The sequence below is a fragment of the Vipera berus genome, assembly GCF_964194415.1.
Source record: "Vipera berus genome assembly, chromosome: 12".
Classification (NCBI taxonomy): Eukaryota; Metazoa; Chordata; class Lepidosauria; order Squamata; family Viperidae; genus Vipera; species Vipera berus.
Window position 1 is genome coordinate 20,133,816 of NC_138215.1, and position 25,962 is coordinate 20,159,777.

Consider the following 25,962-nt stretch of genomic DNA (forward strand, 5'->3'; position numbering starts at 1 on the left):
GGAGAAATTAACAAAGACAATTTGCCCAATGCAATTTGTGTGAGAGAAAGAAAATTGCGTGGGCTGAAATTACGGTAGAGGAGGACGCAGAATTAACCCAATGTCACATTGCAAATTCTGGTACATCCTATGGATGTTATGTAATAAGGGCTCATGAACAAATGCATTCCCCGTACAGTGTTGTTATTCTTTTGTTTTTACCTTTTTCATTCTTCTGTTGCGTTTTCAAACCTTTCGTACGCTGCCCAAGACACTTGTGATTAGGTAGAGTTTGTAGGTTGAAAAGAAAATAAATAAATAACTAAAACCCTTCATTTAAGCAATGAAACGTTCAAGGAAGAAGAAAGCTAATGGCTGATCAAGGATGGAGAAAGCGATGCTATCCGGAGAAGATGATTTCATTTCATCTAGGGCAAGATGCTTCCGCACAAACAAAAGACGACAAACATTTAATTGCGCACAGAGACGACTCTCTAAGAGAGACTGGCTGCCTAGCGCTCTGTTTTGCAGGATTTCTGTTGAGGCATCCAGATAAAGAGAGCGGAGAGCAGGTAATAAGCTGAAGCCACAGTCAAAACGATAAGGGGAATACAGGCAGCTGAGGGAATACTAAATAGTTACGGGGCTGACACTGCCATTGTCTGGGCCATTTAGAAACTGGCGAAGCGTGAGACAAAAAGGTCCTTCGAAGACAAAAAAGGAGATGCAAGGTTTCAGGGGAGGAAAATAGCTGTATTTGGCAAGAAATGATGGGATTTTCCACGCTCCATCGTGGGGGTTTTCAGTAGCCTTCACCAAGGTGGGACGTGCTTCAGGTGGCCCAGCTCTCTTCCTGCTGAACTCGGATTATCTAATGTTTATTTTGCAGTCTGGCGCTCCTCTCTTTGTTCCTCCACCCTATCTGTTCCCAATGAGGGGGATTATCGTCACAGAAGCCATGCATGAAAGAGAATATTAAGGCGGCTGCACACAGTTGCATCAGGGGACGTGCTCTGAATAATTGCCGGACTTCTGTACACCAGTTAAATCAGGTGGCATGCACTGTGGATGTCATCTCCAAAGGGACTGGCTGGCTGTGCCTCACATTCTTTTGCACAGGTTGTTTTTTTGGGGGGGTGACACCAGGAAGAATGATAAAAGCTAGGTGGGCAGGCTGTTGAGACCTGCCTCCTGAACTCAGCGGGTGGCTGTTGTCCTCCACTACAAAGTTGCCTTATAACCCAGCTTGACACCCAGAGGTCAGTGCAGAAGGCTCTCAGCATCTCCAGGTATCTACTGTATCAAGCTAGTTGTAGTCCCACAGGGAATTGCATCATCTGAGGCTGCCATGCCAAGTCAACTTGGAAGTTGCAACTGATGCAGGATGTGGTGACCAGCATTACACAACTGAGCAGAATAACCCCTGTTCTGCAGGAACTTTAGGCTTCTAGGCCCAGTCCAAAATGTGGATCACCTAGAAAGCTTTTTGTAGAGAATGGGTCCTTGTTATCTTCAGGATTGTCTCCTTTCTGTAGGATCTGCCTGATCTACATGATCCAGTAGAGGGAAGTTGGTCCAGATACCCACCTTGAAAGAAAACAAGGGCACTGGGGCTCGGAGATTGGCTTTCTCAGTGGTAACTCCTTCCTCATCTGGAGATGGCCAACAAGATTAGGTGTTTTTTCTGTCCCAATTATTTTTCAGAACATAATGAAAACTGTCCTCTTTAAGAGCCTTTGGACTTGTTTGGCAGCAGCTATGGCTTTCTTTCTTTTTTTTAATCTTTTGTTTTAGGTATGGATGTTATGTTTTTAATGATGGATTTACTTCTGTGTTCAATGTCGTTAAATCCATCAAACTCTTCTCCTGATCATCGCTAAGAAAAAATATGTGGCAACAGGCAGTCAAGTGAAGAAACATGGAGGTGTTCCACTCCAGAGTGGACCTAGATTTCAGAACCATAGAGAGCAATTTCCTCCATAGACATTTCCTCCTGAGAGTCAATTCCTGGGAGGAATTGACCATTGTTTGCAACTTCCAGCCATCGGTTGAAGCCATACCTTTTGGAGGGAAATTGTGTTTCATCACCTGTTTTGAAACACTGCAGAAATCGTCCTGGCTGAGGAATTCTGGGAGTCAAAGTCCACGTGTCTTAAAGTGGCCAGGTTTGAAAAACACCATTCTAAGTGATGATGGAAAGCAACAGCCAAATTTGCGCATCATCTTCTCCAGGCAAAGCATCCTGCACTCTCTTAATTCTTCCACAGAGCACCATGCCCCTCGTGGCCATACTCTGTGATGAGATGGGAAAGGATCCTGGCAGTGATGAGTAGGGAAGGACTCCTTTGAGCAAGCCTTGCCATATTTAACCATGAAGGCAAACATCGAGGTGATATGGTGGAAAAGGCAAAATCAGCAGCTTGTATCTTTCAGGGTGTGATTTGAACAACAGATGTTTTGACGTTGATTGTTTCTGGATACGAATGTCTAATCATGTGGTCCCACTTCAGTGAATAACTTGGAGAGACAGGCTGACATTAGTTCCCCTTGATTTATTACTTGAGATGAAATGATTGAAACACAGACGACACAGACTTAGCTATGATCGGGGAACACGTTGTCTCTAATGGCATGTGAAGTGTGTAATTTATTTTGTGGTATGAGACATTTCCCAGCTCTATCTACTTCTGCAGATGGAGTTTACGAGTGTGAGGATGCTGGTCCCGAGTGGTGATTAAAGCACATCTGCTCAACTGCATTTCAGGAAAGTGATACGAGTGAACTTCAGACACAACTTCTCCTTGCAGGGACTTTTAGCTTGATTGGAATTTGTGTGATTTGGTAAACTATGGCACAAATATGAAGAGGAAGGCCATGACTTGTAATATAGTAAGGCGTCCTATCATAACAATGTAAATTCTTCAAGGAAGGCGCTCAGTACCACCTTCAGAACCTCAACCACGCCCAGTGGCAAAGCAGATGAGGGCATTTAACAGAATAACAGAGCTGGAAGGGACCTTGGAGGTCATCTAGTCCAACCCCCTGCTCAGGCAGGAGACTTTATACCATTTCAGACAAATGGCTGTCCAGTATCTTCTTGAAAGCCTCCAGTGATGGAGCACCCACAACTTCTGGAGGCAAGTCGTTCCACTGGTTAATTGTTCTCACTTCTTAGTCCTAGTTTGAAAAAAGTGTGTATACTGGATGAAATCTAGACAAAAATGGAATCCCTTCAGTTGTGATGCAATCTGCTAACAATGCCACCTGATTCTGCATCGGTTTTGGAAAGGACATTGTGGAAGAAGCAAACTAAAAGACATTTTTGTACTGTGCTGCTGCTTCGAAGGCAGCAATTGCGCTGCAGCAATGGGGCAATCTGTTGCGATGCACCCACTGTGTTCAAGAATGCTGCACAATAGAGTCAAATGTAGCCTCTTCTGTGCCACATCGTGCAGCTAATATTCAAGGGTTGGGGGTAGCAGGTCTTGTAGGGAATCTTGTAGATCTTGCAGAAAGTATAACTTTCTGCAAGATCTACGGGTGCTTCCCAGATGTGATGGGGGTAAAGCTCCAGGGAATTTGCAGGTAGTACAAAACCTTCAAAAGCTTGGGCCAACCTCAAAGAGCTTGATAGAACTTCATACCTCGGTGAGATTCTTCTCCCTTTGGGGAACACATTGGAGCCCAAAAAGCTGGTCCTGCGTTCAGCTTTTTTCCTTCTTTCGGAAGCTCTGCTAAGTCAAAGTTCAAGGCAGCTCAAGGCAATTATTGTGAGATTGCTGCTCTGTTCTTGGATAGACTGTTTGATAAGGATCCATCTTTCATATTGGCCTTGGCTGTGGGACCTGGGCTCTCAACGATTGATGTGCAGATAAAAGCTTCCCTTCTTCTCTTCCTTCCAAAGCCATCTGGCCCTTTTTGCTCTCATCCGCTTTCAATTTGTTTTTGTTTTTTTTCATTACCGAGATAATTGAAAATGAAGCTTTCTTCTGATTTTGGAATCGATTCGGGACAGTGGCAGGGATCTGACAATTTTTACAGGCTTTCAAGTGGGGGTGGGGGTGGAGAACAGGAGGTGGTTTCCTGGCCCCCAAACCTGATAAAAGCAGGGAGCAAGTGGGATTATTTTAGCTTTTAGCGTCTGGATTTTACAGTTTCGCAATGGGAAAATGAGACAGGGAACATTCTGCTTACAAGAATGCATGGGGAAAACAAATGATTTGTGCTGAATGTTTTGTAGCATTGAAATTAGAATTTATGTGCATGCTTGCATGGTTTTTCCCCCCCTAAACCTGAAGAAAATTATTTTGCAAACTGGTGTAAAAGAGAGGATTTCTGCCTGAAAAATTATGGTAAATGAACGAGGCGAGCACTTCCATCCATAGATTCACTTGGGTTTAGGAATGGCAGTTAGGATAAGTACCGGTATATATATTTATTCAATTTATGATCGGTAACTATAATATTGACCTACTCCAAGTCCTAACTTTGCTCTGAAATCTCTTTTGGGCTAAGAAAAGTGTGTAGAATAACATTTTTCAACCTCAGTGAGAGCCAGGAGCCAATTTGCCCAACACACTTACCAGATCAGTAAAAATCATAGTAGTCTACATTTCCACAACATCCTCAGTTGGGTTTGCAATCATCTTAATTTGCTTTTTTGTGGTTTAGGTTGTATGGTTACTTTTATGAATGAAAGGAAGAATAAGGGTTAACTCAATAACCAGGTTAAGAATGACGTGTGAGAGCAACCAGGCTGCTGAAACCAAAGCTACTCTTGAGATAAGAGTTGTCCTTCATGAAGTCTGATCTTCAAAGTTTATTTATCTGTTAATCAAATCTATCTAACCGCCCTTCTCAGGAGAAGCTTCAACCAGGAACAGTGGAGGCAGGCATGATGTGAGGTCCCAAAACAGTATTGATAGAGCCAATTTGCCCAAATAACACTATTCTTTCTAAATAAAGATATAACATCTGGAACCCGAGTGACAGAGCTGTGAAAGGATTCTCTTTGCATTTTCCACTATTCCCGAGGCTGCTATATTAGCAACCCAGAAACTTAAGCAAATGTTGTTACTGCATTCCTCTGATTAGAAGCAATGTTCTAAATTAAACCAGGTTCTCTTGGGGAAGCAGAGCAATGTCTGTGCCACACCGTGGCTCCCATCCATTTTAAGTACTTGAAGTGGGCTCTTAGACAGCTTTTGATAGCTTACTTAAGGGAATGGAGGTAGTCAGAAGTGATGGCTGGCATGCCGAGTTGCAATTATTCATTTCCAATGCAAGGGGGGGAAAAAGATGGTGTGTTGGCGAGGACCGCAAGTGACTTCCTCCTCTTGTGTGGAAAAATGACCTCAGATGTAGGGATGGATCTCCAGTAACAACTGGCCCACCTATTTTCTCTTTGGTGAAGTTCAGTGTTGCTCAACCTTGGCTGCTGGAAGATGTATGGATTTCAATTTTCTGTTGACGGTTAGGGAATTGTGGAAGTTGAAGTCCACAGAGCTTAAAGTTGAGAAATACCGATTGAGGGGATAGAATATCATCACCATCATCTCTTCTACCAAGGTTGAGAAACACTGGTGTGGGTGGAGGACATCCTTGGATGATGGAAGGAAAACTCCACTCCAGCTCTTTGTTTGATGCAAGTATTTTCTTCCATTTGTTGTCTTGCTTTGAACATGCCAACCAGCGGTGTCTCCAGGACCAAGGAAGAAGCAGAAAGTGATAAGGAAAGACTGCAATCTTTTCTGCTCAGATGAACTGCCCAAGGGGGTCACAACAAGCCATGGGGGTTAAGATGCAGCTGCTTCTTTGGTTATTGGAAAGTGGTTACTGGAGGAAGCAAGTACTTCCTAAGCCCTTTGAAGGCCAATTTTTTCCTCTATTGTAGTCAGCAAGTTGTTGCTCCTCCAGAGCCTGGATCTCACAGCTTGCATGGTTTTGAACATGGTTTAAATGCTGCTTTGTACCTGCATTCTTTGGAACAATCTGCTCAATATTTTGACTAGTTGAGAAATGGATGGTGTTGGGTTTACAGATCTCTAGAACAATGTTCTGCAATCAGGTACCCTGTTGGACTTTTTGGATCAGATGATTCTTGTGATCCCTTCCAGATCTATAATTCTATGACTCTCTACCAGCATTAATGCATTTCTTATTTCTTAGCTCTTGGTGATCACTGGAATATAAAATAATCAAGCTTCTTCTTCTTCTTCCTCAGATAACATTTTTCATGTTGCTGTCAGCAGTCTGCGTGATGCTGAATTTAGCTGGGTCCATTCTCTCCTGTCAAAATGCTCAACTAGTGAATTCTCTGGAAGGGTGTCAGTTGGTGAGTAATTGAAATCTTCTTTTGTTGTTGTTGCATATTGCTGATTTGTTTTGAAATAAAACATGCTTAAAACGCACACCCGTTTTCCAGTGGGAATCCAACTTCAGAGGTCAAAATGTGAGTCTCCCAATTCCTCTCTGCTTGCTCGCTTTCAGAATTTGGAGGTTAACCTGGCTTCCTTCAGAAGCTCCCAGTTGACCTTCAGTTCTGTACATTGGAATCCCAGAACACCTGAGGGATGTTAGCTTGGAAATGTTGTCCTAGCAGAATGGGATTTCTGCAAGGATGTTAGACATTCAATACGCAATGTGAAAGGTCTTGTCTTTAGACTAAGCCTAGTCATGTCTTGGCTGGTGAGTTGAGAGATGTCAAGAGATTGTGGGATAGGTCTGCTGATTGTGGATGATACTTTGAACTTCTAGATTTGAACCCTAAGACATTGTTGAAGAACCCTAAGGTGGTTGTGTGATCACCTTCTCTACTTCCTTTCCATCTTTCCTTTAATTCTTTGCCTTCAAAACATTTCCACATCTGCAGAATTCAAGTTTTGGAAGGAGGCTCTTATTTATCAATCTTTCTAGCCCCATCTAGTTTGTCTTTCTGTGAAATTATTCCGTTCAGTCTCACTGCTCTTTATGGACCACCATCAATTCTGATTTATCTGGAACTCAGTGGAGGAGGGGAGAGAGAGAGAGAGAGAGAGAGAGAGAGAGAGAGAGAGACAGAGACAGAGACAGAGACAGAGACAGAGACAGAGACAGAGACAGAGAGAGAGGGAGAAAAGGGCTGCCAAATTAATTTGCAAATGAGCTTCCATTTACTTTACGATTGAATTTAATCTTCTAATTATGATTTTCCCTTTATTCTGTGAAAGATGGGCATTCTGGGCAAGTTAATATCCTTCTGACAGTCTACCTTATTTATTCTTTTGAGACAAGGCATTAAAGGCTGTTCTCGAAGCAATGGACTTTCATTTCCCAAGATAACAGGGCAATACTATTGAAAGATACCTACGTCATTGATACATTTATATTGCATCATAGATCAACCTCCTCTTTGTGGTATGGAGGGAGGTGTTTCATAGAATGTGTTAGTTCACATGAGCGGTTTAATAATATCCTGTTTTTTCATTTGGTGCACTTCTTCCAAGCATCAATGTCCATTTTTGAGTATGTAATTGGATGTCCCAGTTTCATAGAATACATAGAACAAGACAGAAACTCTATAATTTTTTAGATCCACTGCCTGCTTCTCATTTCTTTTGTTTCAGTGTCCTTTAAATTCACTTCTTTAAGATAGATAATTTGCAGGAAGATATTTCTTTTCCCTCTTCCCAATTATTAAACTCTATCTCAATTTTCTGACAAATTTCCTGACAGTGAAAGCAATTAACCAGTGGAATGACCTGCCTGCAGAAGTTGTGGATGCTCCAACACTAGAGGTTTTTGAGAAGCAGTTGGACAACTTTTATCTTGTTCGAGCAAGCCGGCCTGGCCTGAGGGGGGATTGGTGGGGTTTTTATCATTTTTATTGGGGTTTTTACTATGTATCAATTGTATTTTAATCGGGCATGCATTTAATTATCTTTTAGTTTTTGTAAATTTCTGTGTTTTATTCTTGCCCTGTACACCGCCCTGAGTCCTCCGGGAGAAGGGCGGTATAGAAATATTAATAAATTAAAATTAAATTAAATCTGAAATGGCATAAAGTCTCCTGCTTGAGCAGGGGTTGGACTAGAAGACCTCTGAGGTCCCTCCCAACTCTGTTGTTCTGTTATTGTGTGATTTTGACTTCTGCTTTCTGCAAATGGAGACTTAAAATGGGGCAAAATTTTCAGCTGTTCTGTATCTCGAGGCCTGTCCTTCCTGACCCCACCCCCGGTTTCCTCTTTGTGTGCGTGGGTTTCGTCTCTTTAATAACTGCCGAAGATAACATTGGATCCGAAGCCCCAGCTCCCTTTGCCTCTGTGCGTGGCTCTTAAAATAGAAGAGCAGAAATCAACGGAGCCAATAAGACAGATCTCATTTTGTTGTTCATAAACGCCGGCAGGAGCTGCGGTCTCAATACACAAAACAAATAAAGTGTTTGTCCTTATTTGGCGTATTTCTGTCACGTTTATTCATTTTTACTGCTCAAGGAAGGAAGGAAGAGGTTCGTGCAATGGCTAAATACTTCTAAAGTAAGCCGTTGTGGCCTTCCTCGAATACACAGGTGATTTTTATAGAATAAGAGTGAACCTGGATGCTAAATTAGAAAATTCCCTAATCATTTGAAGAGGAGGCATTTGGGGCTGAAGCCAGGACCTTCTGCCTAGATTCCGTTGATCTCCACAGAAGGATCTCTTCCTTATTGTCTGTCCAACTTGCAAAATCTTGTAAGCATTCCCCTTTAGCTATGTAGAAAATCGTCATCTAACAGGTAAGCCACTAGATCCTTGTTTGCTTTATTGGTTTATTTATTTGTAAGATTTATAAATGGCCTACCTCTACAAGCTGCAGGAGATACATTAGATAAAGATACCCTAAGGGCAGGATTAGACCCTGAGATACAGAATAAAAATCACCCGATGAGAGAGTCGCGTTTGCGACTTTCAAGGCTGGAAGCATTGACCTCAATTTCTTCTGTGGATTCGTCACTTCCATTAAAACCCGTTTACCTATTTCTGTGATTTTTATGATGCTTGATTCTAAGCTGAGCATTTCACAAGAAGGCAAAGATAAAACGGACAAGGTTAAAAGAGGAGGAAGCCCCAAATCCTAATTACTTGTGAATTTCCAAGCCATGATTACTTTGAGGGAAACCAACTGCAGAGAAACGACCTCAACGTTGTGACTGCTTGAAAGATTTCTGGAACATCAACAGGGTTAATGTTGGCTTGACCTGATCTCATTCAGACCTGACGGCCTCTTCTCCCCTCTGTTCCTTCCTCAGATTAAATTTGACAGTGACAGTGTCTGTGTGTGCTGTGAGTTGCAACACCAGACTTCGGGCTGCAGCCTTGGGGAGATGTTGAAACTGAACCCATTGCAGGAGTGCAACACGGTCAGGTTGACCCTCAAGGTAAGACCCTCTAAAACATCAACTGGTCTTCTGGGAAGGAGCAAGTCCTACGGTTGGGTGGCAACCTACTGCTTGGTCTTCCCAGATGGTTAAGTCCCATCAAAAGGAAAAACTGTTGAGTTGTGAGTCAGCTCCCACAAACCCACAATTCAGATGTATCTTTACCCATTGTTTCCATCCTCTCACATTCTTCAGCAGGAAGTGCCAATAATCCTTGACTAACCTTGTCAGTTCATTTAGCGACCGTTTGAAGTTACATTGGCACTGAAAAAAGTGACTTGTGATCATTTTTCACACTTATGACCATTGCCGCATCCCCAGGGTCATGTGAACAAAATTCAGACACTTGGCAGCTGACTCCTCTTTATGACGGTCGCAGTGTCCCGGGGTGTGTGTGTCACGTCATCCCCTTTTGTGGCCTTCTGACATGCAACATCCGTGGGGAAGCCGGATTCACTTAACCTCTTAACTTAAACCCTGCAATGATTTGCTTAATGACGGTGGCAAGGAAGGACATAGAGTGGAGCAAAATTCACTTAACTGTCTCGCTTAGCAACAGAAACGTTGGGCTCAGCTGTGGTCGTAATTCGCAGATTTTCTGTATAGAAAATCTGGAGGCTTGGCTTCCAGGGCCTTGAATATTCCCTCCTTGTGACAGGCCTCTTGTGTGCACCTGACGTCTTTTATTATCCCCTTAAAGGTAAAGGTAAAGGTTCCTCCGCACATGCGTGCTAGTCGTTTCCAACTCTAGGGGCCGGTGCTCATCTCCGTTTCAAAGCTGAAGAGCCAGCGCTTGTCCGAGGACGTCTCCGTGGTCATGTGGCCGGCATGACTAGATGCCAAAGGCGCACGGAACGCTGTTACCTTCCCATTGTAGTGGTCCCTATTTTTCTACTTGCATTTTTATGTGCTTTCGAACTGCTAGGTTGGCAGGAGCTGGGACGAGTAGTATCAGGCGCTCACTCTGTTACGCGGCACTCGGTATTCGACCTGCCAAACTGCTGATCTTCTGATCGACAAGCTCAGCGTCCCAACCTACTGAGCCACCGTGTCCCTTTTATTATCCCCTTAGAATGGCGGAATTGAAGAAGAATGTAGGAATCTGACAGCCGATTTCCTTGCATGGCTGTCAAGCTGACAGCTTCTCCTCAGAAACGCTTTTCCACCGAGGGGTTTCAGCATCTGCTTTGGTTAATTAGAGATGCATTTGAGCAGGAAATCCTGCTGATAAAGAGACAACTCCCTGTTAAATTGCAAAATCTCATTCTCCCCTTCCACAATATTGCCCTAGATTGGACTCCTTTATTTCGGCATTCTTGGTTACAATCAACCCTTATTGAGACTTTGTTATGCTACCATACCTGAAAGCGGTTTCCCCTCCAGTTCCAACAGGCATTTAAAAATACAATAAGGATATTTCCACTGCCTAAAAGCCATAAAGAAAAGGAAAAGAAAAAGAAAAAAAATTCTTCTGTTGGCTTTGTTAATTCCTAAGGGGGTCCTTTCCCATTGTTAAATATTGGATAAACTCTGGAATTTATCCGCTCTTGCTTTAAGAGTTTTATTAAACGGGATCCCCAGAGGATCCGCAAAAGTGTTGCATCTAGATTATAGCAAGAATCGATTTTCAAAATCTACCCGTTAAGCGAAATAAAAACGTAAATGTAAAACTGCCATTATTTTTCCCCACTCTAAAAGCTGGAAAACTATTTCAGCCTGAGATTGCTCTGAAGGAAAGAAGCCAGCTTCTGCCACAGAGGAACCTTCTTCTCAGGATTCTAGTCCTCACATATCTGCCGCAGATCTCTTTGGGGATGGTTGAATAAACTCTTCCAATGCTTGCGCTGTGCAGAACTGACAGGCATATTATTTTCTCACTGGAAGCCAATTGGTTATGCATGGAAGATGGGCGGGATGTCCCTCCAACTGTGTGTTCCTTGGGCTTGTTTGGATTGACAGCTCCTGTGGATCTTAGTAATGGCTAGGAGAGGGTTAAGAGCCTGTTGGAGCAAACTAAAGCCCACTTAGTCCTCTTCCTGCTTTCCAAAATAGCCACCCGGATGGAAGTCCACCAGAACACACGTAGCCACTCTACTTTTCCCATTATTGCTCCATAGCATCTGATGCCTTCTGATAGATCTCAACTTTCACATGATCCTGTACGTGGGATGGAATAGTTTGCAGGGGAATTCTGGGAATTGAAGTCCATACCACCAAGGTTGAGAAACCGTGCTCCAGAGTCAGACTGGAAAAGCTGAGCGTTTGGCTCCCTAGCTTTTGATTATCCTATGTTTTGGGTATTTCCTCCAAATACCTGGAGTGACACCAGCTACTCTAACTCTTTCCGGCTCCGAGTCTCTTGATATGACTCTACATTCTCTGCCCTTGTCCTAAGCATCAACCAAACTACTTGCTTTCCAATCTTCTCTGGCAGTGAATGTCTTAAGGTGATTCTCTCTCTTGCCTATCCCGAATGTCCTCCTCAACATATTTAAAGGGAAGTTTCTTGAGTTGCAATATGAGGAGAGGTCTTGCCCAACAAGACAATGACGTGCTGATGGTATGGTATGGTTCCAGCTGGAATGTTTAGAGAGTGGGCCATTGTAATCTCTTAGTGATAAGCAATTATGCCAATCATTTGCTCCAGAAAGCAAGGCTTCCATTTTTCTAAATTTATCTTTGATATAAATATCTTTTCTGAATATTTAAAGTGGCATGAATCCCCCACCCTCCACCCCGAAAATCATTGAGAAAAAAATTGTCATAAAGGTAAAGAAGTCTGCAAATTACTATAATTTTCCAAGATGATGGAAGCTACTCTTTCCTTGGCATCTTAAAAGAATTGGCTTTCAGAAGAAGCAAGAATAAAGAATCTGAGTCACGGCTTTTTACAAAGTAGCTGACATGCTGGGTGTGCATGTGTATAAAAAGGGCCAGATTTAACAGCCATGCCACAGTCACACGCACAATATTAAGTTGTCATTTCTCTGCAGAGCAGTTGTTATGGGATGATTGGATTTGGATTAACTGTAGGCAGCGCTTGACGGAACACAGCCATGCAAAAATGGAGACTCCGGTCTATTTAAAATTTCCAGGCTGCAAAATACATCTTTGGGTTATTGTTGTTGGGTTTTTTTTTCAAATTATAGCTTGCAAACATTCAACCTCTTCAAGCCATGAGCTAATTTTACTTTTCCGTTTGTGGGGCTCCAGCCCTACACACAGCTCTGGATTGTGGGGGGCAGCGGTCTGAGTGGAGTAGGATGCCGTAATGTGGGGAAACTGCCAAGCTGCATTTCCTTAAGCGCAGTAAAATCAACAGTGGGATGAACAGATGGGAGAAAAGCAACAGCTGTTCTTTATTACATTTTGACAAATTCTCTCTTTGCTTGTTATCGCTGCTTCCAGAACCTCCTTTGGCAAGTCTTCCTTTAAGCCCACCCGGTGGCATTTCCTATATTTTAATGTAACCTAATCCTAGAACATAAGGCTGGTAACCTTCTTGAGGACCAGGTGCAAAAAATTTTGAAAAGGGCTGCAATGTCATAATTCCAAGGCAACAAACAAGGACTGGTTTGATACTGGCTTCTTCTAAAGCCTTTCTTGACTCCCAAGTTTGGCCTACAGCCCTGGAATTCCCTGGTGGCTTCTATCCATGTGCTAGTCAAGTTTGATCTCATATAGCCTCCAAGCCCAAAGGAGGTAGGCTAAGACTTGAAGAATTTTATGGTTTGGTCTATTGCGGACCCCTATGTGAGGTGATGTGTCCTTGCAGAAGCCTTAGATGTATGAGTAGAAGCTATCCAAGATAGATAGTATTGACTGAGTTAGCAAAGGAAGGTCTTTGTTGAGTTGAACATGACTTCTGGAGTAGGATTCTGTCATTTTCTTGGCAGCAGTCTAGAAGTAGCTTGTAATTACCTTCTTCCTGAAGATTACTTCCCATCTAGTTTACAGCCCTGGAAGTCTCCCCTCTAAGTGGCAACTGGGCTAAGATCTTCTTAGCTTCCTGGGTCAAAGAAGGGCTCATAATTTCCCACCGCCTTCAGATTTCGTGGTTGATTCAACAGAATCTTGAACCATTATGGGGAACTGTCCATGGTGCTGAACCTTTACTTTCCCCAGGATGCTCCTAAGAAGACTCACTAAGTTCTGGGGTGAAGCCTCAGAAAATTGCATATGAAAGAGAGAAAAGCACAAATGATTGTTGGGTTCTGATTAAGTGTCTAAAAGCTAGTCAAAACCATGATCTGTTTCCTGGCAACAGGAGTTTTAAAAGAGGAGATTCCATCAACAGTACTTTGGCCCTTGAGTAGGTACCGAAAGTGTGCCAAAGCATCTACTGAGCAATTTTCTTCAGCGATGGATAGCTTGGGTCTACACCAATACATATCTGGGGGTTCTGAGGCTGGATCCAGAATAAGTAAACTAGCTTCTTGTTTTCATCAATGTACTGTGATGGTTAATAGCTCTGGGCCATTCAGGGAGGTTGATTAGCAGCAAACGTAGTTCTATCCAAAAGTTATGTGTAATATGTGGACAACATCCCAAAGGTGCCTTTTTCACAAGGCAACTGGACTTCCTTGTCTTTCTTTGAAGATGTTTCGCTTCTCGTCCAAGAAGCTTCTTCAGCTCTAACTGGATGGTGGGGAAAAGTTGCAATACCTCCAAGCAATGCAAAGAGCCACCAGCTCTGATTGTACCAGTTTAATTTTCATCCATGAGCTTTTATTTCCACAAGCATCGGCCAAGTGGTTTGATTCCCCCCCTCCGCTTTTTAGCCAGCTCTTCTGATTTATGAGTTTCTTCCACGTTGCCCTTAATGAGGAGGCTAAAGCGAGACCACTCCTTCTGCTCCTGAAGGAGCCCCTGGGCCAAGGTGAGCGATCCTTCACACTGGCCATCTGCTGGGGTTGGGGGCCAGGGTCACGCCAGAGAAGGCAATAAGCAAGAAGGAAATCTCACTTAGATCTCACTGTGCTTTAGAAGAAATCCATCATCTCGGACGTGACCGGCATAGAAAAGAGGAACCTCAGCTAAGATGCTGTTAAGGGTCAGAGCTGCTGTTAAGGGCTGTAAGTTGTTGCATGCAGATCCCGGGCAGGTTATTTGCCAGAAAGGAGACAAGCTGATCCAGCATCATCCAGCTTTTTGTTCCTACCATGGGCAGCCAGATGTCTGCAAAGCCCTCTAAAGATAATTACTTTTTCCTGCTCTTCTCCCCTTACAGCAATATCAGAGTCACAAGGGGCCCTGGAGGTCTTCTAGTCCAACCCCCTGCTCAAGCAGGAAACCCTATACCATTGCAGGCAAATAGTTGTCCAATCTCTTCTTAAAAGGCTCCAGGGATGGAGCAGACACAATTTCTGAAGGCAAGCTGTTCCACTGATTAATTGTTCTCACTGTCAGGAAGTTTCTCCTTATTTCTAGGTTGCTTCTCTTCCTGATTAGCTTCCATCCGTTGCTTCTTGTCCGGCCTTAACTTTCTTCCAACCTAGAGCTCTTAACAGTTATGGCCTCCCTGGATCTCTCTAATTACTATTTGTTGGCATCTAAGCGGGTGATTCACATCACCAATCTGGTAATAAAAGAGGATCCATCTCCCTTCCTCAATAGCCAGGTCCTTCCTTCCTTCCTTCCTTCCTTCCTTCCTTCCTTCCTTCCTTCCTTCCTTCCTTCCTTCCTTCCTCACTCACTCACTCTCTTTCTTCCTCTCTCCTTCTCTCTTTTTCTGTTTTTCTCTTTCTCTCTCTCTTTTCATTACCTCCTCTTCCCCACCAGGCTGATTCAAAGTCTCAATTGATATGGCAGGAAAGAAAGACTTGAGTTTCTTTTCTGCATCCAAGAAGCCTTAATACGTTTTTGCCTGCCAATGTTTCACCTGGCCTTGGAGTTTCCAGAAATACCCTATTGGGCAGTTTTGCTTCCTTAAACATGATGGTCTTCTGTCTTGGTTCAGACAGAAGATTTCTTGTAAGATCAAGGCTTCAAGAGGAAAGAAGAGCGTCCTCCATCCGGGAACAGATAGGACAGTGAATTCAATATTTGTAGGCTCAAGAAAGAGGAGACCCTAATACGTGTGGCTTTAATTTTCTGGACATTTCTCTTCCTTCCCGTGTGCCATTTCCCCTTTCAAGAGTGGCGGTTAATTCAGCACAGAAGCCATTCGATATAATGGGGTTAATTCTGTTCTCAGGCCAGGCGTGTGATAGATCAAATGCTTTCCTCTGCATCCTGAAGAATATTTAGCAGAGCCTCTTTTGTAATGATGCTTCCAGAGGTATGTGACCCCCAAATTAATATGGGTAGTTGTATTCCAGCTAAGCCCTGCCTTCAGTAGATGGGAGAAAAGGCAGGTGGAATTGACCTAGCCAGACCTCCTTGCATGAGAGAGGCGTAATAATCAGGTAGTTGAGTAAAACAGCTAATGGCTTGCATATTCAAGACCTCCTCTGCTTTCAACAGGTCGTTTAGTCACCCAAGCTACAGAGGGACTGAAAAAAGTGACTTACGACCATTTATTTTTGCCCTTACGACCATTGCAGCCTCCCCATGGTCACGAGATTTACATTCAGATGCTTGGCAACCGATTCGTATTTTTGACCATTGCAGCATCCTGGGGTCTTGCGATCACTTTTTTTGTGACCTTCTGACCAGCAACGACAATGGGGAAGCCGGGTTCATGGAACAACCACGATGCTAACTTGACAACTGCAGTGAATCACCTAAGAACTGTGGTAGAACAAAAAAAATCAGCCAAAATTCACTTAACAACCTCCTCGCTTAGCAATAGAAATTTTGGACTCTGTTGTGGGCGTAAGTCAAGGACAGCCTGTACGGGCCCTTGGAGATGTTCATGTCGTTTGTCTCGAGATCAGGGGTGGGGAACCTTGGCTCTTTGATGACTCACGGACTTCAACTCCCAGAATTCCTGAGCCAGCATGGCTCAGCTTGGAAACCTCTCCCTTTCCCCTCAGCGTGGCTGGCTCAGGAATTCTGGGAGTTGAGGTCCAGAAGTCATAAAAGAGCACAGTTCCCCACCCCTGATCTAGGTGCTGGACTCTTGTGAGTTAGCCCTGGGCAAACTTCAGCCCTGCAAAGAATGCAGCGTCCACAGCGTGTGACAGGCATATAAATTCTACTTTGCCGTGAAGGTCAGAATCCCTGCAATAAGCGTGCCGATATAGTAAAAACCAGAGATAACCAGAATTGATTCCTCATCCTCCCGCTATCAACCCTGCTCTTCGACTCTGTTCAATTTACTGCCTACAGGATGATAAGGACCCCAAAATGCAATTCTGCTCGCTCAGAACCAGCTGATTCTTCTTCTGCTTCACGCATGGCGCCTTTGCTAAACTAAAGGAGCCGATTCAGGGACACCGGTGGGATCCATGAGGGATGCATCGTCCCCTGCTCTTTGATGAATTAAACTGTTACAAGATGGAGCTAGTTTATACATTTTTCATGTTGACTGCTACAGTTTGTATGATTAGGCCTTGAGGTGAGACAAGTGGCCCTGATTTGCTCTTTCCAGCTTCCAAAGATGATTATTATTTCTGATGCTTAGAGATGAGCTAAATTCTCCCTTGACTCAGATGCTTTGTGGCTGGCCTAGAGTGTGATTTCTGCTTTATAAAAAAAGATGTTGAGGCTCTGGAAAGTCTGTTACATGTGGCATTTATTCACGCGATTGTCACCTACACAGTGTGTTCTCTCCTTTGACTACCTTCAGCCTGGCTGCAAAAGATCATCTCATCTTTGCTTCTGGATTCAGGAAAAACAACAACATTACAGCCCTCCATTGGCAAAGCCAAAATTTGGTGCTCTTGTGCCAAAGAAGAGAAAGAAAACATGGTTCTTGGAACTGTTTCTTTTCTGTCTTTCCTTTAAAGCAAGACAATTGAGATAAGTCCCCAAAATGTTTAAATGTAACCTATAAGCTGCCCAGAGTCCCTTTGTAAGGGAGGTGAGCAGCATAAAAGTTTAATAGATAAATAACAATAAAATGACTGGATCCAGAGTTCATCCAGAGCGTCTGCTAGCCCTTCATTCTGAAAAACCCTTTCGACTTGTTAGCTACCTGGACGAGGTGAAAGCGAGCCACATCAACCCTTTTTAAAGGATTACACGTTTCAGAGCGTTTCAGAGGGTTGAATTTTGTCTTGGAACAGGAGGTGCTCCTCCTCCTGATAATGGCCCGACTCGCACTGACACAACAATCCACACTGGGTCCATTTAGTGTGTGAAAACATCCTGATTGGGAGACTTGGATTGGCCCGGCAGGAGTTAGAAACGTTTCAATCTTGTCTTGCAGAACTTTACCGCCACTCAGGTCCCCAAAGGTTCCCCAGAAGCTGTTGAAATAATGACTCCAACTCTTAAGTCGAAAAGGAGCCATTGAAGGTTAAGGTGTTTCAGATGACTTCACTTCCTAGGTCAAGGGTAGGCAACCTCGGCTCTTTTATGACTCATGGACTGCTGGCTCAGGAATTCTGGGAGTTGAAGTCCATGAGTCATAAAAGAGCCGAGGTTGCCTACCCTTGTCCTAGGTAGATTCCGAGTTGGTTTCTCCACCCAGAAAGGGTTGCTTGCAGGTTTGATTAGAGAAGCTGTCTGAAACTGATAACCATTTCTGGCAATTATTATCCACTCTGCCAACAGTGTTTTTAGCACTGCCTTGTTGAGATAAGGAAGAACACCCAACCACCCTCTGTGACACTCTCCCTCCCTCCCTGTCTCTCTGTTTGTCTCTCTGCACAGGACCTGCTGTTTAGTGTTTGCGCTCTCAATATCATCTCCACCATTGTGTGTGCGTTGGCAACGGCGATGTGCTGCATGCAGATGGTCTCCTCCGATGTTCTGCAAATGGTGAGTGAGAGACACACATCCTCTGGCCAAGCCACAAGGGGAGGGTACAAATCAGGTTTGTCAAAGATGGGATTGGAGGGAGGTTTTACCTTGGAACTGAGGAAAGTCGTGGTTTCATTTCTTTCCCAACCACTATGAAGAGTGTCTAGGGAGAATCTCAGCCATCCAGCTCGTGGTTGTCCCAAAGGTGCTTTTTCAGGCTCCACACCCATCTGCACCACTCAGGTGACCCTGAGGACACAGGTAAACCTCCAGGTGGCCCCAATGACTCTCTAAAAGAAGGTAAATGACCAGCTGTCCGTAAGGAATATAAATCTTTCTATTCCCCACTATCCAGTCAATGCTGGATATCTTCAAAATATCTTCAAAGAAAAACAAGAAAGGCCAGTTGCCTCTTGAAAAAGCACCTTTGGGACTACGAAGAGCGGTCAGGTGGGCTTGTGAAGAGCCAAGTTCAAGCCCACCATCAACCGTGGACCAGCCACAGATTCTTTCTTTCTCGCTCTATCTCAGCCCAAATTGGCCCACAAGGTTGTTATGAAGAAACTGGAGAAGGTTACACTACCTAGGCTGCTTTGATTTCCCAGAGAAATTTTGATATGAACCTATCAAAGGAATGATAAGAACATGATGATTTCCAGATGCCCATGTCACCTTATCCTCAACCACAATGATCTTTTGAGTCAACCAATCACCCCAAAACATTATATAAAGCAAGCTTTGGGGAGAAAATGAATATATTTATGAGCTTTTAGTGTCTCAGCTTCGTTCCTCAAATTTTTAGGGTACAATGCTGGTCCTTTTTTTTTCATTGTACTTCATGTCATTCCTCTCCAGTCCTTCCTTCACGTGGAAAATAGAAGCCGTGTTGTTATCTCCAGCAATTCTATTTTGTAAGCTCTTATGTGGTTGCAGCTATCAAATCAGTTTCTGTGCTTTGTGACAGCAGGTTCCATAATTGAACCCAATTCTCTCTCCTTTTTTTTGAGGAGACTGAATGAAATTCTGTAAATGACGGGCAATACTTCTGATTTTGCTGGAATTGCTGTTTAAACAGTCTTCTGAATTGGAGACCCGAATGGAGCTGAGGTCTTGACTAAGCTTGCCGCAAATTCGCCCTAGCCCCAAGGAAAGATGCCTCCGATTCCCTGCATGGAAACGACATTAACAGTCTTGCTTGGTGAAAATGAAACAAGGGGGCACTTTTGAGGTGGCACATGGCCAGTTTGCAGTGTTCTTTTTGAGACTATTCCACTTATTGTAAAATTTATGGACCACAGACTTTATCCACAAGGGTGCTCTACGTTGCATTTAAGAAGAGGGCAAATGTAGTATAAGTGTGATATTGCAAAAGAAGAAAGCAAAACAGCTGCTCAGCTCATAAACAACCAGTCAGCTAATTTTCTAAAATGTCATTTGAATTCCCTGAGCCCAAATATCTTAGCTGATGAACCACGAGACAGAAAGCAGTTGGAACTTTAAAGCCTAGATGCCATCCACAAGAAGGCCCTACTTTTTCTCAAAGCATTGCATGATTATCCCACCAGGAAAAAGCCTCAACTAACGCTTTATTCTGCAGAGAGATCAACATTTTAGATGTTGTTCCTTCCACTGATTGAGCCCTGAAATGCTTGAGGTTTTAAAAGTAAATCTTGAATTAGTCTTCTCAGCACATAGAGCGTTGTTTTCATTCCAATTACATTAAGAAAAAGGGCACGCGTCAAAAAAAATGCACAGAAAAATTGCTTGCATAAAGCATTCAGGTCAGGGATGAAAATACGTGCATACAAAACACCCCTTCAGCACCGTTATTCAGCCAATATATGATTACAGCCGTTGCTCGGGGCACCTGCTCTTTCAACCTTTGCTTGAAAAATACTTCGATTTGCTGGCTATTATAATAATGCTCCATCTTTCTCGTTTATGTCACCCAGTTCTTGCCGCAGAGGTCTCATTCTGCCAATCCAGATTGCATGAGCCCTCATGGGACTATCCTGCACCAGACGTTGGACTTTGACGAGTTTATTCCTCCAATCCCCCCGCCACCTTATTACCCACCAGAATATACCTGCACGCCAGCGGCAGAGACGCAAAGGTGACCCGCCTTTCATCTGGACATGCTGCACGACGCAACACTCCCTGGGAGATGAACCGAACCTCTGCTGAAAATTTTGTCTGGCAGGGGCCGGGAGCTGGTTTATTAGTTCTATTTCTAGATCCTAGTTTGATTTATACACAATATGAAGAAGTTTGCTTAACTTTTGGCTTCATTCTTTGCTTTGGAAATGATGAAGTATTTCTTGAGATGCATTTATATAACCCTCTAAGCCAAAAGCAGACCCAGGTTAAGGTTCACTTAACATTAGTGAATCCACTGGGTGTAATTCCATGAGTTAAATACGACAGGGGTCTAATAGTTCAAATGTTGATATTTTCATTTATTTGGTCTTTATTAATTGGGAGAGCTGTCGTCCTAATTATCAGTTACCTATCTATCTAAAGCTATCCGTCTATACATACACATATACACATACACACACATATATAATTGGCGGCCTGGTTAATTAGGATGCCTGATGAATTGGAGAAGTTGTTTTCATTGATCCAACTGCTTGAGCATTTAAAACACTGAAGCGTTGCATGTAGTGGCTCTATTAGCAGGCTCTGTCAGGGGACCAGGATGAGGAAAGTCAAGATGGTGGCTGTTTTCCTATGATCAGAAGTTCACCCCATTTTTGGACGTGTTGCACATGGAACAGATAAAATAGCTTCATGAACAGGGCTGTTGTCTTCACTTTTCTGAACCCCACCCCACCCCCATTTGTGTTTTAGGGCTTTCCACCTGGATTTTCCACACTCGCCCTTCAGCGCGTTATACGAGGTGACCATCAACAGCCCTGGGATTCTGTACCCAGCCGAGCTGCCTCCCCCTTACGAGGCGGTTGTCGGACAAGCTCCAACTAACCAGGTTAGCGGGCATTGCTGGGAGCAGACCAAGCGCATGGAGCAACTTTGGAAAGGTCTTAGTAAAACCATAGGATCACTAGTTCTTCCTCCGAATGGAGATGGATTTGATTTTCACCCTTCACCTTTCCAAACTGTCTCCTTATCTTCAATAAACAGCTGCTCTGAACTCTTCACCCACGACAACCTAGTTGAACTTTTATTTTTCTCCGAATTTTTCACAGGTGACCAGTATGGAACAGCAAATCACGGAGTCCAACTTGGGAGAGAGAAATGCAGCAACAGGTTTCCACAGCCAAGGTAGTTTACATCGCTCTCCAGGCGAGTGTTGAGAAAACTTTTGTGGCCATCTCTGAGTAGGGTTTCTCATCACTTGGAAATGAGCTGTTGTATGTACACTGAGTCCCTCTTCCCCAAAGCCCAATTCTGCAGAAGAGCAGGTGGTGCTAGAGAGGATGGAGTCAGCGTGAAAACTTGTTCAGATCACTAGTGTAGAGGAGAGCCACTAATCTATGGTGCAAGGGATCACTGGTTATTCAGTGGTGGAACCAAGAATATGGATGGGTTCTTGCCCTGCTGCTGCTCATTCCACTCAATGTTAGTGTCTTGAGATGGCCTATTTGGAATTCCATCAGGACTTTCCACTTTTCCCCAGCCTTGTCAGATGGCACCTCCCAGAAGGCCACCATAGTTGTTCCTCTCCCCAGTCATCCCTGGTGACTACTCCTCCAGACTTTTGTTCTCTGGATGTCCTCTGATTTCTTCCCAGGTGGTGTTGTAGGAAGAGGGGCAAGAAACAGAAGTTGCTCCAGCCTGAACAATCGCAAGTTAACCCAGACTTGCTTGCCGGACTCTCCAGACGATGAGGTCAGTGGCCACAGCCAGACCACTGTGGACCGACCTCGTAGCAGGACGTGCTCTTATAGCCAGCTGTCGGCCTGTTCCTCAGAGAGCGTTGGTGTTTCTGAGAGAGACTCTTTTGGCTCGGCCAGAGAAGAGAAAGCCACCCCCTCATCTAAGCCACTGAAGATGTGCTGTGGGGTATTCAGCCAGCCAGCTGCCCCACAGACTCCTTGCACCCACTGCTCAGTGCCTGTAAACAGTTTGCCCCACAGATGCCTCAAGAGGACGGCCCAACAGCGGGCAAGGAAAAACGCCATTTGCAACATTGTCCGATCCACTAGTGACCCTTTATCCTGTTCAGCTACTACAGAAGGTAAGGAGTGTTTAGGAATACGGGCAGCTCCTTCCTGATCATGGTTTCTATTTGTTGTCTAACCATGGTTTGTTCCAACATCAACCCCCAAAAGGCCCTGTCTCACATATTTATAGAGCATGACGATTGTAAAGCTTGTAGGACTTTTCAGATCTTAAAGCCCAGGTTGGCAATTTGGGAGTAGAGATTTTTTGTTTCCTTAACATGTTTATTCTCGTTGTAACTCAAGTTGCTCAGGTCAATGTTTGTGATTCCTCTTCCCCAACCCTTTTGTCCAATAACTCTGTGACCGCAAGGGAGCCATTGGATTAAGCTCATTCTGGGAGCATCACAGAATGGCTACAAATGTTCACCAGTAATTCAGGCCACCTCCTCACTATTGGATGTTGGTATGAGAAGGGTTAGGGTTAGAGCTAGGAGTAGCATTGCGAAACATAGAAGGCCAAGATCGCCCATATCGGTTATAGAATAAGAGGTCAGGAGACAGAGAGAATTGTTAGATTGTACATGGAGGAGAATTTTGCTTCCAGATTACCCATGCAGTAAGGACTTCTTGTACTGAATAAGAGACAAGAGTATCCAACATGGACCAGTAGCAGGATGAAGCACAGATGAAATATGCTGAGTTCTTTCATGTACAATTGTCAGGTGCCAAAGATCAAGTCCACAAGTGAAGGTCCAATTGAATGGATTTATGCTACTCATGCCCATGGACAGGAATCTTCTCAACTCAGGATGAGCACCTGCTAGGAGTTAGATACGGGTCAATGGAATTCAAGGGAGGTTAAACTTTGCTTGTGGCTACGTAGGGATTCTAGGCTGATCCCTCTTTTGACACCACTCCCAGGTTCTGCCAATCCTTCTCATACACCTTAGGCCCTAATTTTACACTTGGGAAAAAACTTCTCATAAGAGGAGTCATAGCCTCTTCAGTTGGTGACGCTCTCATTTTAGGAGTCATGAGGTTAAGGGTTACAAGCTGGGCAACATGTCTAGGGTGATTTTGTCACCATAAAGATCCTTAAACTAGCCAGGTATCACTTCTCCACTCCCAGTGGTGACCACACTGTGACTTCACTTGGTGTATGTCCAGCTGAGCTACCATTTTAAAGCTCCTTTTCTCCCCCTCCGTCCCCCCCCCCTTTAGTTCCTGTGTCTAGTCCTCACGTGGCTGCCTCTGCTTGCCAGGACTCCAGGAACCGTCTTGTGCGAACCGGAAAACCAAGGGACCCCCCAAAAGCCGAACTTTCCCAGAAGCCAAAAGTCATACTGAGCATCTGCAAAGAGCGGCCCCACTCCTTGGTGGACCTACAGGCCTACAAGGACACTAAGATTCTGGTGGCCAAATTTTTGGAACATTCGAACTGCAACTTTACCCCAGAAGTGCGCCACGTGGTCAACAGCATCCGGTCTGTCATCAAGTCAGATGAACGGTACATGGAAGAAGCCATCTTTAGTGCCAACATCATTGATCAGGTGAGTGGCCTCTCTGAGTGACTCGGTGGGACCAAGATGGGTGAAGAAGAAATGAATCAATATGCCCTAAATGGCCAGGTCCTTCCCTTCCCTTCCCTTCCCTTCCCTTCCCTTCCTTTCCTTTCCTTTCCTTTTCTTTTCTTTTCTTTTCTTTTCTTTCTTTTTTCCCTTCCTTCCTTCCTCTTTTCTTTCTTTCTTTCTTTCTTTCTTTCTTTCTTTCTTTCTTTCTTTCTTTCTTTCTTTCTTTCTTTTTTCTTTCTTTCTTTCTTTCTTTCTTTCTTTCTTTCTTTCTTTCTTTCTCTTCTTTCTCTTCTTTCTTTCCTCATTTATATGGCTGTCCAACTCACAATGACTTACAGAAATAAAACCCCAATCAAAACCCCAATAAACTTCCACTCCCCTGCTGACGTCAGCCCAAGCCCTTGATGGGCCCTGCACCACCGTGTCTTTTATACCTGGCCCTCTCTTCCACAGGTCATCATGGGCTCCCAGCAGAATGTGGATACCTCAAGGAAGCGGCTTCAGGAAGACCTCCATCTGCAGAGCTGTGGAGCCCTAAGCTCTGCTGTTGCCTTCTTACGCAGGGCCCCCGTCACTCATGCCCTTGAAAGAGGAAGACCCCACAGTTTAATTGAAGTGTGCCGAGAGACCATCCTTTGACAATGAGCCTTTTGCTCCGCTGACGAATACAAACTCTGCAAAAGAGATTGTGAGGAACCGGGTAATGGATGGAGATTCATCCCCTCCGTGGCTGTCTTTGAAGAAACAAACAGAAACTCAACGAGTGTCTCTGAAAGAGTCTTCCTCTTGTAGAGGTCCACGCTAGATTCTTATTCCCAGCTCTGAGCGCTCAACTCTTCATGACTGCATATTCAACCGTGACTCTTTTATGGAAAAAAATTGCTTCTTATTTAACAATGAAACAAACAAAAAACCCACCGAAGCATATCTTTTTCTCCTCCTACCAAGGAATTTGGTTTTCTGAGTTCTAAGGGGTATGTCTGGGGAGTAAGGGAGAGTGGGGTGGGCTGGGGTAGAGTGGGGTGTGGCGAGGGGAGGGGAGGAAATAAAACTTTCTTGCTAAGCCGCAGTGATGCTTCTGTACAATTTAGGAGTTGCATTTTAATCACTGTACCTCGAAAGTGTTTGCACCAAATCTGAACAGTTTTTTCAGAATTAAAAGGGTATTTCTGGAAATGACAGACTTCCAGAACTGATTTTGTGCCAGCAGTAGATCAACCTCTCTCTCTTTCTCTCTCTGCTGTCACTGTTGGGTTACTTGAACTGGGAAGAACGAGAACAACATTGAGAATGTGGTTTCCAATTCCTGATCCCAATGTGGTCACTAGCATCGTATTTTGTTTTGGGGTTTGTTAATTTTCATTTTTTCACAGCCCACATTTGGTGGACCTTAGGAAATTCATGTTCAAACTCCCCATCAATGACTGAAGTTCACAGAGAACTTTGAACTGGCTGCATTCTCCCAGTCCAGCCATGACTGGGAATTTCTTGAGAAGACTGGAAGAAAAGAGCGTTATGTATATCACTGTTAGCTTCTGAAGGAAATGTGGAGCAAACATCTAACCAATTCCTTTGTTGTTTTGAGAACTCTTATTCTGCTCACTTAGGGCTCTTTCTTCAGAGCTCCACTCTTACGTCTTGAGGAAACCCAGGTAAACATCTCCTTTTGGCCTGGTGGTTTCCTAGCCGGTGAAAACACAACTTATATCACCCCATAATATCTATGCTGGCTAGAAATTGTAGAACAGACATGTCAAACACAAGGCCTGGGGGCCAGATCCGGCCTGCGAAGTGGTTTCATGTGGCCCGCAAAGCCATCCTGGAAACAGTGAGGGAACAGCCCCCACTGCCTTGGCCCTGCCCCAGAGACCCTCCTTCTGCCAGAGACCCTCAGATCTGTCCCACTCCTGCCCAGGCCCCCATAGGCACCCTTGATGCGAACGATGTAGAGCTGGCCACGCCCACCCAGTAGGCCATACGCACTCTAGCCACGCCCACCCAGTAGGCCACGCCCACCTAGGCCATACCCACCCGGCCCCCTGAG

The 25,962-nt window shown here is 44.2% G+C and overlaps 1 protein-coding gene across 1 annotated transcript; it reads left to right on the plus strand.

The window, feature by feature from the left end:
- Positions 1-6,214: 6,214 nt before the first annotated feature.
- On the plus strand, positions 6,215-24,909 carry ENTREP2 (endosomal transmembrane epsin interactor 2; the record flags this gene model as incomplete). Its single annotated transcript, XM_081337631.1, has 9 exons — positions 6,215-6,313; positions 9,245-9,373; positions 18,134-18,241; positions 20,176-20,336; positions 21,074-21,209; positions 21,430-21,505; positions 21,975-22,421; positions 23,569-23,897; positions 24,372-24,909. 9 exons carry the CDS (start codon positions 6,215-6,217, stop codon positions 24,555-24,557), a joined length of 1,671 nt encoding a protein of 556 aa, XP_081193757.1. The 3' UTR covers positions 24,558-24,909.
- Positions 24,910-25,962: the final 1,053 nt, after the last annotated feature.